The following is a 13,794-nucleotide window of genomic DNA, read 5'->3' as shown; positions in this document are numbered from 1 at the left end:
ACCAACTGCACCACCTTGCAGCCCGACCTACAACCAAATGATGGAAAAGTCAAAGAGGATCACCGACGACATTTTGGTTTTATTGTCTGGGAACCATAAAAGTTTGAACAGAATTTTATGGCAAACCTTCCAGTTGTTAGTGAGATATTCCAGAGTTGAAATAATCGTCCCAGGAGGCCCACTTCTCTCACTGTTACTACATACACAGTCTACAAAACATGATCGTAGTAACCATGACATCCGTCTGTGGAGTTTTTTTTTTCGCCTCGAGCTTGGAATTTCATCCCCCTGGTTCACTGAAAATGGACTGGTCAATCACACGGTAGACTCGTTTGAGCATACTTTGATTATCTATTTTGTTGTAAATGGGACTATAATTTACAAAATATAAATCATGTTGTATTGACATAGATTTTGGGACATTGGGACATTGGGAAAACTTCATTTTCTCATAGACTTCTATACACTTAAGACGTCTTTTTGCTCTTAGAAAGAATGCAAATTTGAGCCACTTCTGCCCTGGCGTCACATTTCAGAAGACTATGTCCGTCTTTTAAACACAATTTATGAAAGAAATCTCTGACAACAGCAGCAAACGACGACGCAGAGAGTCTCGGAATCAGGATACACGACTGTCCCGCCGAAACATTCGGCCACCACAACGTCATCCTTTTTGTGTCTGTTACAAAAGTGCATCTTCTTCTATAGTTCTAGCTCAGGTACAGTCACAGTGGATTAATAGAAACTTATTGTTAAAATTGAAGAACATCCAGGCCCATCCAGATGTTGAGATATTTCACTGGATAAGTAAAAACCTAGACATGCTCGTGGCGCTACATGAAAAGTAACTCATCAAGGCGTTTCTGTACAAACCAAGATCACTAGGATTCATCATCTGGGGACGTCGACTGTAAAATTCTTCGCAATGCCGCCAACACTTGTTGAGATATTTCCATCTGGACCACAAAGGACTGATATTGCCTCAAAGAACCAAAAAAAAGTCAACATGTAAAATACGACAGAAGAGAGGGATTTCTACTTTACCCAGACCCATTTGGAGCAGCATTGTGCAGACAGGTGGCCCACCAAAGTGCCTGCATCGATTTAATTTGCCAATTACTAGATGGGGCCCATTTATCATCACCCTAAGCTTTCACAAACTTCTCAGCAAGATGTAATAAGATAAGGAGCAATCTGTCCCCCACTTCTCATTAGAACTCTAAAGAGATCCCCCAAAGCTTAATTATTTATCTGCATTAATATCCCTTCAATTATTAATGATAGGTGAGAGTGTGTATGTGTGTGAAGGCCAAAGATCAGCCTCTGCCTCCCTCCTGATTAATGGATGAGGGAGAGGAGCCCTTCATGTATTATTACTGCAGAGAGCCTGGACCTTGGAGAGAGAGACAGACAGAGAGGGGAGGCTAAAGAGAGAGGGAGGAAACTCAGTGCATGATAATCGCCGTTTAGTATGCAAACATGTCCTTTGTACATTGCTGGCATTTCAATATTTGAGGAGACTTGTGCGGAAGAAAGTGACGGGATTGAGTGCCTCAAAATTGGAAACTCATCCTTGTTTGTCAGGCCTCTTTGTCTCCCATCACAAAAAAAAATCTATTTAAATTTGATGCATGTGCCACAACATTATGAAATGTCAAACAGTAAAAAAAAAAAAAGTGGAAAGCAGTGAAGTTATTCCCCATTTTGAAGCTGATGGCCACTATTTATCACGTGTTAGCATTATCAGCTTATAAACTAACTGGATTTAGACACAACAAACAATTATAAATCAGATAATTGATGTTATTTTGTTATTTATATTTCAGTTTGGGGTGCTTGGTGCTGTTCTACAGTCTCACTGCAGCAGCTGAGATCTGACAGACAGTTGACTTGTTTGACATTATGGTTCTGACACTTTTAAACCAAAGTATTTATTAGGTTGTTTTATAAGAAAAAAAAGTCTTTGCTGTTGGTTTTATTGGATTTGAGTTTTGTTTATGAAGGAAGATAGATATATATATTTTTTTTAGAATAAATGAGATTAAGTGTCCTAATCATCCTTCTTCTTCACACACCACTAATCTCTACTAATAAACGCTCTCCTTTGTGTTGTAACTCTTGTTTTGTGTCTCTTAATTGTCCTGAAATGGACAGAACACCATCAGTAGTTTTACTCTGACATCTGGTGGACACACAGAGTACTGCAAGAATGTGTTTATCCACTAAGACCTTTTAGACATTAAACTATTGTTATCGCCATAAAATATAGTTATTTATATTGTGTTTATTTCATTTTATTTTTGCGTCTTATCTTTTAATTTATTTATGATGGGTTTTTTTTTTTATTTCTTTTGGGGGGTTTTCTGTCGTTTATTTTGTATTTCAGTTTGTTTAAATTTCTTTTTTTTGGTCTTTTTTTTTTTTAGCTTCTGTCTGTCTCTTTAGTACTTAGTTTTGTAGTTCATTTTTGTTTTATTTTTATCTCAATTTTTGTGTGTTTTAACAAACTTTATTTATTTATTTATTTATTTATTTATTTATCTATCTATCTATCTATCTATCTATTTATTTATACATGCTTTGGTCTTCAAACAGCTGTTTTCTGGCCTATTTAAGACTGTCATTGTTTACTGAGCTCTGCATAGACAATGTGAGATTTAAAAAATATATAATTTTATCCTAATGTTTAATATGCTGCAAAACAATTTCTGATAAAATACTGTGGGGACTTTGCATAAATGTTACCTTTTCTTCTTTTCATTAAAACCTACACATGCAAAATATATCTGTCTGCATTTAAAAAAAAATTAAAAGCAGAAGATGTTTCACAAAAATCAGGCCTGAGGTAAAATGATGCTTTAGATATTTTCCCCCTTTATAACCTACATAGTTTACTTTGAATGTGATACAGGCTGCCTCTGTGTATATAAGTAAACGTATATATTCACTAGAAATGTTGAAAAGGTTTCCTTTTCGCAGAATGTGCAGTGGGAGAAATTTTTCTTTTTTTCTTTTTTTAATTAAAGTCAATGTCTAGTTTAACTGTAAACTGAATGTTGACACAGATGTTCAGACACTCTTCTTATAATCGTCCATGAGAATGTGATTTCAAAATAAGGGGCAATAAAATGGCACCAACGATATGTTACTTAGGCCACACTGCGACAAACAAACCTCACAAGTAGGAATACTCTTTTTGTTGTTTTTGAAATAAATAATGTTAAATGGATACTAAAGTCAATAATGGGATCAATGCTTACCTGGTTGAAAAAGGGCATTTACTACTAATACATCCAAACAGTCCTTGAACTTTTTCGAGCAATTTCCCTCTTTGGTGTTGTGAGTTAATGCACTTAATCACATTCTATTGCTGTCTTGCAGGCTTACACATTTGAAAGAGGAAATGTTTAGTCTCGTGTAAAATGCACCAAATGCACAATTCACATTTCAGTCACTAGATGGCGCCACAGTAATGCAGTTCCCTTTAACTGTAGCCAAACTAAGCAGATGTGGACTCAAGCCCAGAAGTTCCCACAGATTCCTGCCAACCATCCTCTTCGATACACTACATATGCATTCTCAGTAATGATTTATTATATTTTGTCCAGTTTGAGAAGATGTCTGTGTAGGTTCTCATCAATCCAGGATCATCCTAAGAGCTTCAGTAACAAACATTCTTCATATGAGCTAAACTAACTGACCAACATCAGATGAAACGACCCATTTTGCTCTTTAACCTGAATGAGCATGAAAAAAAAAAGGGGCCCAAACCTGGTTCAATGGAGTGAATCCTTGGCTGTATTTCCCTTCTTCTCCCACTGGGTGACAGCAGGAGCCAAGCAGCTGCAGAACTCTGAATCCTCACAAGTCTCCACACTGTGATGTTGTCATCTGAGACACTCTCTAATCTCTCTGGTTGTTTGAAGACAGACCACATTAAAGCACCTTAAAGAGAAAACAAAAAGCAAAATCTTAACTCATACTTAAACATATGCATACATTTTTTTTAAAAATGTCACAGAGCTTCAGTTTTATTTAGGTTTTTGGGTGTGTAGAAAGAAAATATGAATAATAATTTGCCCATGTACATTTATAGGTCAAAGAACTGCATATATTTTCTGATCCAATCTGAGTGATGTGGGTTTTTTTTTATTACTTAGTACTTTTTTTTCCCATTTGTGCTGGCTTTTGCAGGAAGAAAAGTGTGATTTATTTTTTACACAAAACTTAATCATCATGGCTTATTTCTTTATTAAGAATATAATTATTGTAACTTTTTTTTAAAAGAGTGCATCCATTTGAAACCACATGGATCAATTACTAGAGATAGTGTCACACGTTTAAAACACACATCAGGTTGTGATTTTTTGCAGGAGTGTCATTTAAACAGAGAATGAAAAGAAAAGAAGAGATGAGGAGGGAGGAGGGGGGGAAACAAAAAGACAATACAAGAAAGCTTTAGTTTGAAGCTCCACTGTTCAATCAGCTCCTAAAAACCCACAAACTGGAATTCTGTGAAGAAAAAAGCAGTTCAGGTGCAGCCTACACACACTGTCAGAAAGCTTTACATCAGCTTCAGCAAAGAGGCTCATCATGACTCTGTGTGTGTGTGTGTGTGTGTGTGTGTGTGTGTGTAGCAGCAGCAGCTCCAGTATATAGGCTACTCAATAAAAGCCGGGCTGCGATCCGTCAGTGCATTTATCATCCTATTACGGCGACAAATCCGGCTCCCAATACATGAAAGGTAAAATGAATTACCAACGTTAAGCCGTCAATAAAGTCATTTCTGTAAATGGTGTCTCCGAGGGCCTCCGCTATTATTCAACAAGCTTTATCAGCACCTTGGAAATTACGTGGCTTGTAGCGCGGCCCCTGCTTCACTTTGATTAAGGGCCCTGCCAGGCACCGGTGACAGCGCTTTTGACTCGGGTTTTATTCAGGCCCCCGCTCCCCGTGATGAACACCGGGCACATCGGGCGGAATGAAGACTAATTAAAAGCTATAAATTATCTTTTGCAGCCCCTCTCAAGGAGCCTCTCGTTGCGGCGCCAAGATAAGAGCAGACTGAGTGCTCATTTAGCCACAATGGCGCTGCGGCTAAACAGCATATTGATACTGTCCTAATTGGAATTTAATTAAGTAGCCATGGCTTCCACACTCCGGCCTGTGGGATAAAGATTTCACTGAGTTAACCATCAACACGCTGTCGCTATTATGACTATTAATATTATTATTTCAAATCGCCAATTAGAGCTCGATGGCAATTTTATTCACTTTTTTTTTATCCTCATTGTGGCTCTATAAACTTCACTTCTCCACTCGGATATTTTTCATGCTATATGAATGTAAAGTGTTGTTTTGTGGTGATAAATTGTCAGAAATCTTTAGGATTGAATCAAAAAATGACAGCCTTAATGCAGGAGGGGTGTGCACATGCAGCGAAAGAAAGAGAAAATGGCCGAGACACTGTTTAGACTGAGAAGCACTTGTTTTTCCTAAAATAGCAGCTTTCCATGTCAATATGATCTGGTTTAGGTTATTTAACTGCAGCTAATATCTAACAAAAACAGAGGCTTGATAAAAGGGCAAAAATGAAGAATGTGGACCTTAATAGAGTAAAATGAATGTAATTTTCTTTTTAAATAATATAGTTTCCTTACACGTTGGGTAAACCGGGTGAATATGCCCCAGCACCACCATAATCCCCCTCCTCACCACTACACATAGGTGCTTTCTGACATGAAAGCAGCCTAAACAGCATTGGAATCCTTTTAAATCAGAAGAAGTGGGTTAGAGGTGTGTTGATGTCACATTTTGACAGCATAAAATCAGCCTCTGTTGTTTTTTTTTTATTTCTAAGAATATACACATATAGAAACTTTTTACATGAGAATCATGTAGAAGCTTTTTCTGTAATTTGAACAAAACAATAAAAAAAAATCTAAAACACTTGTAATATATAAATGTGTAGGAAGAGGACTTTGAGGTGCAAGATTCTCTACACTGTAAGCTACTATAATAAATTATAATACAGTAAAGGTGCAGCTTTTTTCCTTTATCTGGGAACTTCAATTCTAAAATAATTTCTGTATCTAACATTTATGTTGGAGGAGCAACATCTAATTTGAAAAATAAAAGTATTTTTTGTTATGCACATTTCAAGTTTGTATGAATCAAAATGACTCGTGACGAAATGGTATCTTCCTCAATAGCCCTTTCAATATTTTAAATTTAGTTTTTTTTTATTTAAAAAGAAGTACAGTCATCACGATTTAATTACCTTCTACATGTGCAAGCCTGCTTCTTGTGCACATATTATATTGATATTTATTCTTGATTATTTTTAAATAAAAGTGTTCTTAAGGGGGGTTTCGTCACACCGGTTTAGCCTAATAATTAATCTGTTAAACTCTAAATGAAAATAACAATGAGTGTTTAAACGGAAACCTGTGCTCTCTGTGTTACATGTTTTTTTTAATGGTGGCTGTTGTTTTTGTTTTGCCGTGTGTATGCACGTGCGCCTCACCCGAAATCGATCCAACTGCGCGCGCGCGACGTGCGCGCGTGTGCCCAGCTCCCGAGCTCGCCGATTGGCCGCCGCCGGCGACGACGGCGAAGGTCCTCGGCCCTGATTGGCCCGTCGCTCGCGTGTACGCGCACACGTGCTTGCGGGCTGTGAGTAAGAGAAAGGGGAAAACACAGATAACGGTTTTAGGAGAGTTTGCGGAGACGCAGATATTATGCTGCACCGCGGAGAGGCAGGGGAGCCGCTCTGAAGCCGTCCACTATGCCCGGTCTCCCAACACTGCCAGGGGACGACATGCCGCCGCTGTAGGTGACTCTCTCAACCAACACAGGTGTTTTATTCTAGCGAAACGGTTTGTTTTTACATGCTGTCCGTCTGACTTGGATACGGAAGGGGGGCGGGAGAGCGAGCAACAAGTGGAGTTTGGCGTGGAGAGGCCGACAATCTCTCAGCAGCTATGGAAGAGCAGAAGGAGCCCAACAGCAGCAGCCGGGACTCGACCGAGGAGGAGAGCATGTCCCTGTCGCCGAACCTCCCATCCCCTGCCATGATTCTACCCCACCAGGCCGCCCAGCAGGCCCACAGAACCACGAACTTTTTCATTGACAACATCCTCCGGCCGGACTTCGGCTGCAGGAAGGAGCCGAGCTACCGGAGCCAGACGCCGGGCAGGGAGAACGTGAACCCGCTGGGAGCGAGGCCGCCGCACGCCGGCAGCCTCTGCTTGGACTCCAACTGCAGCAGCGACAGCACCTCGTCGTCGCCCTCCTCGTCGTCGTCCACCTCGTCGTCGCCTTCGTCCAAGCAGAATTCGTCGAAGCAGGGCGAACCGGCGAGCAACGGGACTGGCAGATACGCAGACAGCCCCTCGTCAATTATGGTTATGAGTGGCAGCAATGGAGGGTCTCCGCCCACCATGAAAGAAAGCCAGCCGCTGTTGTGGCCCGCTTGGGTTTACTGTACGCGGTACTCGGACCGGCCCTCATCTGGTAAGGCGCTAGTAGTCCCCGAAACACACCGAGTGGGGTGCTTGAGTGCTGGGGGAACTTTTTTTGATGGGTTTTCCCTTCTGTGTTAAACTCCTTTTTGCACTTTAAAAAAAAGAGGGAATTTAAAGCTGGAATATCAATAATTATTCTGTAATGCTTCCTATCAGCCAATCAAAACAGAGGATTTTTAAAAAACGCTAAAAGCCACTTTAAAATAAACTATTAAACAGACAAAATAAAAGATTATTTATATGAAAACAGTGAATAAAAGCAGCGTAAATCTCAACAAAACAGCCATTGCTTATTTATTTCTACTTCCAAATTACATAAACAAATAAAAGTAAGAGCCATAACTGTGCATTATGCTTTAGAAATGTGATGTCACGCCTCTGTTGTTGGTATTGAGAACAATACAATTTATTTTGGCGCGTATTTCTGCACAATATGCTCACATATTGTCATATATGTGAAACATGGAAATGATGGGAAATACATCTGAATCATTTGGCTTGTATATGCAATAAAAATACAGGAACGAATAGCTGGAATACTAGAAAGCAAGAAGCCAACAACAACGCCAGACATTCACCGATTATTATGCATTAATTAATGAGCTTAGCTACTAATGCGTTTTATAAATAGCTTATTGAAATGTGACTTTAAGGGAAGACACAACATCACACTCACAAGCCTTTACTGCCATTTGTAGATCCATTATAAAGCAGATTACAGTCCATCTGAGAGAGATCCAGCCTCAGGGCGTCATTTTTTATTTTCCCTCCAGTTAAATTATGCCAGAAAAACAAAATCTGTTACTAAACGCAGCGTTTTTTTTTTTTTATTATTATTATAACGTGACAATTGCTGAAATTGAATATATACAAAATACGCGTGTCAGAGAGTCCGCCATTGTTGTAGTTTCAAAAAAGAAATATAGAGTGCAGACGAAAACATTTGGTATCTTTTATAAATGCCAGCTTGATATGGGTGCAGAGGATGCATGGTGTGTTTGGAGACATATTTGAAAAAGATGTGGAGGACTGTGAGGCACAGAAGTTAAACAGCTCTTAAATAATACTTCTAAACATTGAACGAAGGCTGAGTCGTCACTGTAAATGCTTCTGATGGTTGTTAATCCAATTATACATACAAGAGATTTATGGTGTTTATTACCTGTAGCAGTTTACACCGATGGTGATGATGTTTTTAATGGGTTTTAATAGTCGATTTAATGATTGTGCGTAAAAGTAAAGGTCAAAGGCCCTCCCGCTGCTTTCCTGTTTTATTGTGCTTTCAGTCTTTTCTGGGCCTGCAAGCTTTCAGTCACTGCACCAAACGAGCAGTCGCATTAGATTATTAAACATATTTGCAGCGTTTACCGGTAAATCACAGTTCAGTGAAACATCCTCCACGTTTCGCGGTGCTCCCATTACGTTTCTGCTGCTTCAGCTCGATTTGAAGATGCGTTCAGGCCGCATTTACATCAACACCGCGCCGCGCTCATGTTTATATGATTAAGTAATCACAGCGCTGGATGGAGTCCATTTATTGTATAGCGGGATCTAGGGGGGGATTTTGGGGGAGAAAACTGTGATGATGTGGACTTGTAAAGTCTGCAGAGACTCTTGTCAAAAGCAACTTATTTCATTGGAGCCGTGGCAGCGGGTTGCTGCTTGTTTTGGCGACGTAACAAGGCAGCATTAGATTTTTACACAAAGGCCCGTGTGGATGTGAGGCAACCAAAATTTCTAAAGCTGTTTATGTCAGCTGAACACGATGAGGAGACCGAGATGAGGCGATGAGAGCATGGTGACTGTTTTCTTTATTTTTTTAAAACATGTCTCAGGATAACATTTTAAACCCTCCAGCCTCTAATAACCCATTTTTTTGGCCTCGTGTTTATTTGGGTATTTCTCCAGTGCAGTATGCTCTCTTGTGATTGGCTGATTTATCTTAACAAAGTCACACATGCGAAGCAGGCGTATATAAGAAGATGCGTGAATGTATTCCAATGTAAGAGCTACATCGCTGTATAGTCCACGCCGATGGAACAGTCCCACGCAGCTTTGTTATCAGATTTAAAAAAGAAAAGGGGAGACTGAAATCACTGTAAATCTGCTTCTACACTCATTACACTGAGGTAGCAGCCAGACAGGTTTTTATGTTGCGTGAAAGTTAAATTGCATTAATGAGACACTGACTTGTTGTGGTTTCATTCATTATAAGTTATTCCTGGTTTGGGACGCAACAAAGAAGACGTGCCATTTTTTGTGTAACATAAGAGTCCACGTTTAATGTTAAAAGGATATCTTTACGCACTGACCAAATCATCCATACAGAGACAGTTTGGTGACCTACATTTGAGCATACTGAGCAGATAATAAGACGCTATCATCAGTCACCAGCGAGACGCTGCTCAGTCGATACAAGCTGCAGCTTCCATGCGTCTTTCTGAGCAACTTTACGCACGTCCTCTGTGACACTGTGTCCATGGTCCAGCCTTAGAATAAATATTTTATTTCCATTGTTGTTTCCACGCCAGGCCCAAGGACACGGAAACTGAAAAAGAAGAAGAGCACCAAGGAGGACAAGCGGCCCAGGACAGCGTTCACGGCCGAGCAGCTGCAGAGACTGAAAACCGAGTTCCAGGCCAACCGGTACATAACGGAGCAGCGGAGACAGTCTCTGGCGCAGGAACTCAACCTGAACGAGTCCCAAATTAAAATCTGGTTCCAGAATAAGAGGGCCAAGATTAAAAAGGCCAGCGGCTACAAGAACGGCCTGGCCCTGCAGCTCATGGCTCAAGGACTTTACAACCATTCAACGACCACCGTGCAGGAGGACAAGGAGGAGAGTGAATGAGGGGCCCGGACACTGCTCTTGCTGCAGGGCCGCTGCTCACTCTCTGGGCTTTTGGAGATAATGAACAAACAAAACAAAACAAACAAAAAAAAAATGAACTGGAAAGTGGGGGAAACGCTATTTAAAAACACAGATTTCTGTTTATGGTAACAGTATATGGACATAATTATATAAATGAACGATCGTTATTAAAGTTTATATAGCCACACAGTTATCATGTTGTATACAGTATATTTAATTTCAGGCTCATCCGGATCTTTTCTGTGTGTTTCACTGTTTTTAGGATTTGGCTCTATAGGTTTATTGTGGTCTCATGTCCCCCCCTACCCCCCTCTTCCTCCTCATATTTGCGCCATATTTTCCTTCCACACATCAGTCCGCAGACGCAAACAAGCCAAAGATTTTAATATGTTCACATGTAGTCTGAAATAAAAAAAGAAAAAAATAAGAGAGAGAACGGTAGATCGGTGGACTAAATTATTCTTTCTTTCATGCGTTTCCACACACGAACAAAATTAATTAAATATAAAATGAACTGCTACGATATGCCACGGTTCCTTTATACCCTAATGTAAATTTAAAGCGATTTTTCTAAATTCTTCTTCTTATTATTAGAAATCTTATTTCATCCCTTGAGCTACATCAGCAGTCACTCTGCACAGAAAATGAGGACATAAAAATGGCAGCACACCGTCTAACACACGTTTAAAGGAGCAATCCGTAATTAACAACATGCTTTTAAATTATTTATCACGATATAACCGAGAAATATTTCGATTTTTGGATGCTTTTGATTTTTAAAAGATGTTCTGGTTAGAGACTGGAATATAACACACACACACACACACACACACGCACACACACACACACACATTTCAGAAGCCTCCCACAGTTCTCCTTTCACAGACACTGCTTGGTTAATGGATAACATTTCGCCTATTAAAACTATTCTGGGCATTTACAAGTTTCCACATCCCTGCTAAACTTTCATTCAGAGAAACTTCTCGCTTAATGAAAACGAAGAAACGTGTCAGTGTTGGTGCTGCACGGACGCTGACGTCCTCTCAGTCTCGGGCATGTTTGGGAGAGAAACTCTTGTGTCCTGCAATTGGCCTGATGTGACCTCAGGTTCAGGTTTGAAAGGGTCACATGGTGAACCCAGTGACATGGCGTGTGTTTGTTGTGTGTGTGTGTGTGTGTTGCACTCCAAGGTCAGCGAGAGCAGACAAACTTACGGGCCTTTGCATAAATTTGTCTGATTATATATGTACAACAAGGTGTGTATTTTCTTTCTCTCTCTTTTTTAAAAAAAAATGCCATTTAGATTTTTTGTTATTATTTTTTTTGCTACTTTCACTTTTATTTTCTTAGTGTGAAAATGGTTCCTTTTAATCATCTCCAGCAATGTGCAAGAAGAGGTAAAATATTACAAGTCTGATGTAAATTAGATGAGGGTGGGGTCTTTAAAAAAAAAAGACAACTGGATGATTGTTGTATTTAGAATAATATGATCAGCAGCATCTTTATATCAGCAACAAAAACAACACAAGCACACATGTGGCTACTGTGTCATCTTGTTTCTTTCTTGACACGCTGTTTTTATCAATTAATTAGAAAGCAAGCAAAAAGGTTGACAATCATCCAGTTTAGTTCTTTGTATTTTTGACAAGTGTGTATTGTTTCCTTTTTTATTTGTGCAAAAAAAATCCTTCCTAAAAAAAAACAACAAAAAGCAAAAAAATAGGACCAAATGATGCTTATGAAAAAGGCCTGTAGGTCATTTTTTTTTCTTTTTTTCCATGCCGATTTATTTCTCATTCCAGTGAAATCCTTATTCTTTTTATAAAACACACACACACGCATGAGCAGAGATCTCACCTCGAGTGTATTTTTGATTTCGTCCAAAAGTGACTGAGATACGGAGCGCCGCTCTCCTGACTCTTCTCTCAACAAGCCGGCTGATTTATATTGTTTCTGTTTGTCGCTTCCATACAACCGATCGCAGATTCGGATTATTTAATTAAGAGCTAACGAGCCTGCAGAGGTCTGCAGCGGAGGAGTTCACGGCCTCCGCGTTTCAGGCTTTTTAATTATTTCAAGTGGCGCCGCTGCGTTTGTGTTCAGCTCTGCCTATAGAGCAGAGATTTAATAAGCGCACAGTGTTAATAATTGATTTCAATAACGACGACCAGGGACTCGCTGTCACTTTGTAGGCAGGTTATTCCGCAGGTTTCAGATTTTAATTAACATTTTTTTTTACATTGACCTTATTTGTTTGTATAGCCTATAGTGATGGAGAGCAGAGAATACACACTGGTACAGAATTATTTAAGGAATGAGCTACAAAAAAGAAAAGAAAAAAAAGATTTCCCCCTATGATATAGATTTTTTTTTCTTGTTTCCATCTTGTGGTGCAGACAAACTGGCCCATAATAACTCCCCTGCAGCCAATCAAACCTCCAGGGGCCTCACAAGTAATATTACTACTAATTTAATGTCACTATTCTCTAACATTTATGAATGAATATTCAGGGCTTGATTTCAGTTTGGCACAGTTAAACATTAGATGTGTGTACGTCCTCATGCAACACAAAACATTAGATGTAATATTTCTCCAGGAACTAAATGCAAAGTGGTGGATGTGTTTAGAAAACACACACAGAGGCCTGATGTGATCCTGAACGCAGCCTCTCTGGACCATCTGGCCTGCATGTGTGACCAGAGGTGAAGAGGCTTCCACGGCTCTTCACGGTCAGCTAAACCCTGTAGCTCTAATATTATAATGATAGTTTGATTCCCCGCTGTGAATGCGGAAGAGGGTCTTATGACAGTGTATTTAAAATTCATACAATTATGAAACAGCGAGAGGATTTCTCTCTCTCCCCCCTTCCTCCCTCCCTCCCACCTTGTCATTGAGGAAGCCGAGGGTTTATCTGTAAAACAAAGAAAAGCCAGGGATCGTTTGCATAGTTAGCATAGTCTGCCTCGCAGGCACAATATGGATTTAATTTATATGCAAATGAAAGCAATAAAAGGAGAATACACACTGGAAATCTCAGCCGTTTAAAGGGGGGAAGAGTTGGATTCAGAGCAGGTACAAAACGGAGCCCTATCAGCCTGGACTGAGAACAACGGTGTTATATAATATCCAGAAACTGCAGCACTGCACTGGTGTAAAAAAATCCACACAACAGGGCAGAGAAAGTTAAATAAGAGTTTCATTATGGGAGAAGTTCATGAGGCAACAAATGCAGCAGCAGCAGCAGACATGATCAAAGAGGCTGGAAACAGTGAAGTGGGGTGTTTCTTTCACACCACACACACACACACACACACACATCATACACTTCACTGTGTTGCATTGCTTTCTGCCAAAACGTGCAGCACTATTTGCATCGCCTCAGAGAGATATCAGTG

At 39.8% G+C, this 13,794-nt stretch overlaps 1 protein-coding gene across 2 annotated transcripts; it reads left to right on the top strand.

Annotated features, from left to right (window-relative positions):
* Positions 1–6,731: 6,731 nt before the first annotated feature.
* On the top strand, positions 6,732–10,838 carry LOC103360321 (homeobox protein engrailed-1-B-like). 2 transcript variants are annotated; one of them, XM_008286025.1, is made up of 2 exons: positions 6,732–7,515; positions 10,046–10,838. In XM_008286025.1, the coding sequence occupies exons 1-2, from the start codon at positions 6,984–6,986 to the stop codon at positions 10,375–10,377; spliced, it is 864 nt and encodes a 287-aa protein (XP_008284247.1). In that variant the 5' UTR covers positions 6,732–6,983; the 3' UTR covers positions 10,378–10,838. The 2 variants fall into 2 exon arrangements, with proteins under 2 accessions (XP_008284247.1, XP_008284248.1); XM_008286026.1 differs by having other exon boundaries at positions 6,733–7,515; positions 10,058–10,838.
* The last annotated feature ends 2,956 nt before the right edge of the window (positions 10,839–13,794 follow it).

The sequence above is a fragment of the Stegastes partitus genome, unplaced genomic scaffold, assembly GCF_000690725.1.
Source record: "Stegastes partitus isolate 25-593 unplaced genomic scaffold, Stegastes_partitus-1.0.2 Scaffold426, whole genome shotgun sequence".
Taxonomy (NCBI): Eukaryota; Metazoa; Chordata; class Actinopteri; family Pomacentridae; genus Stegastes; species Stegastes partitus.
Note: the sequence above shows the minus strand (reverse complement) of the source record. Positions and strands in the feature narration are given on the sequence as shown.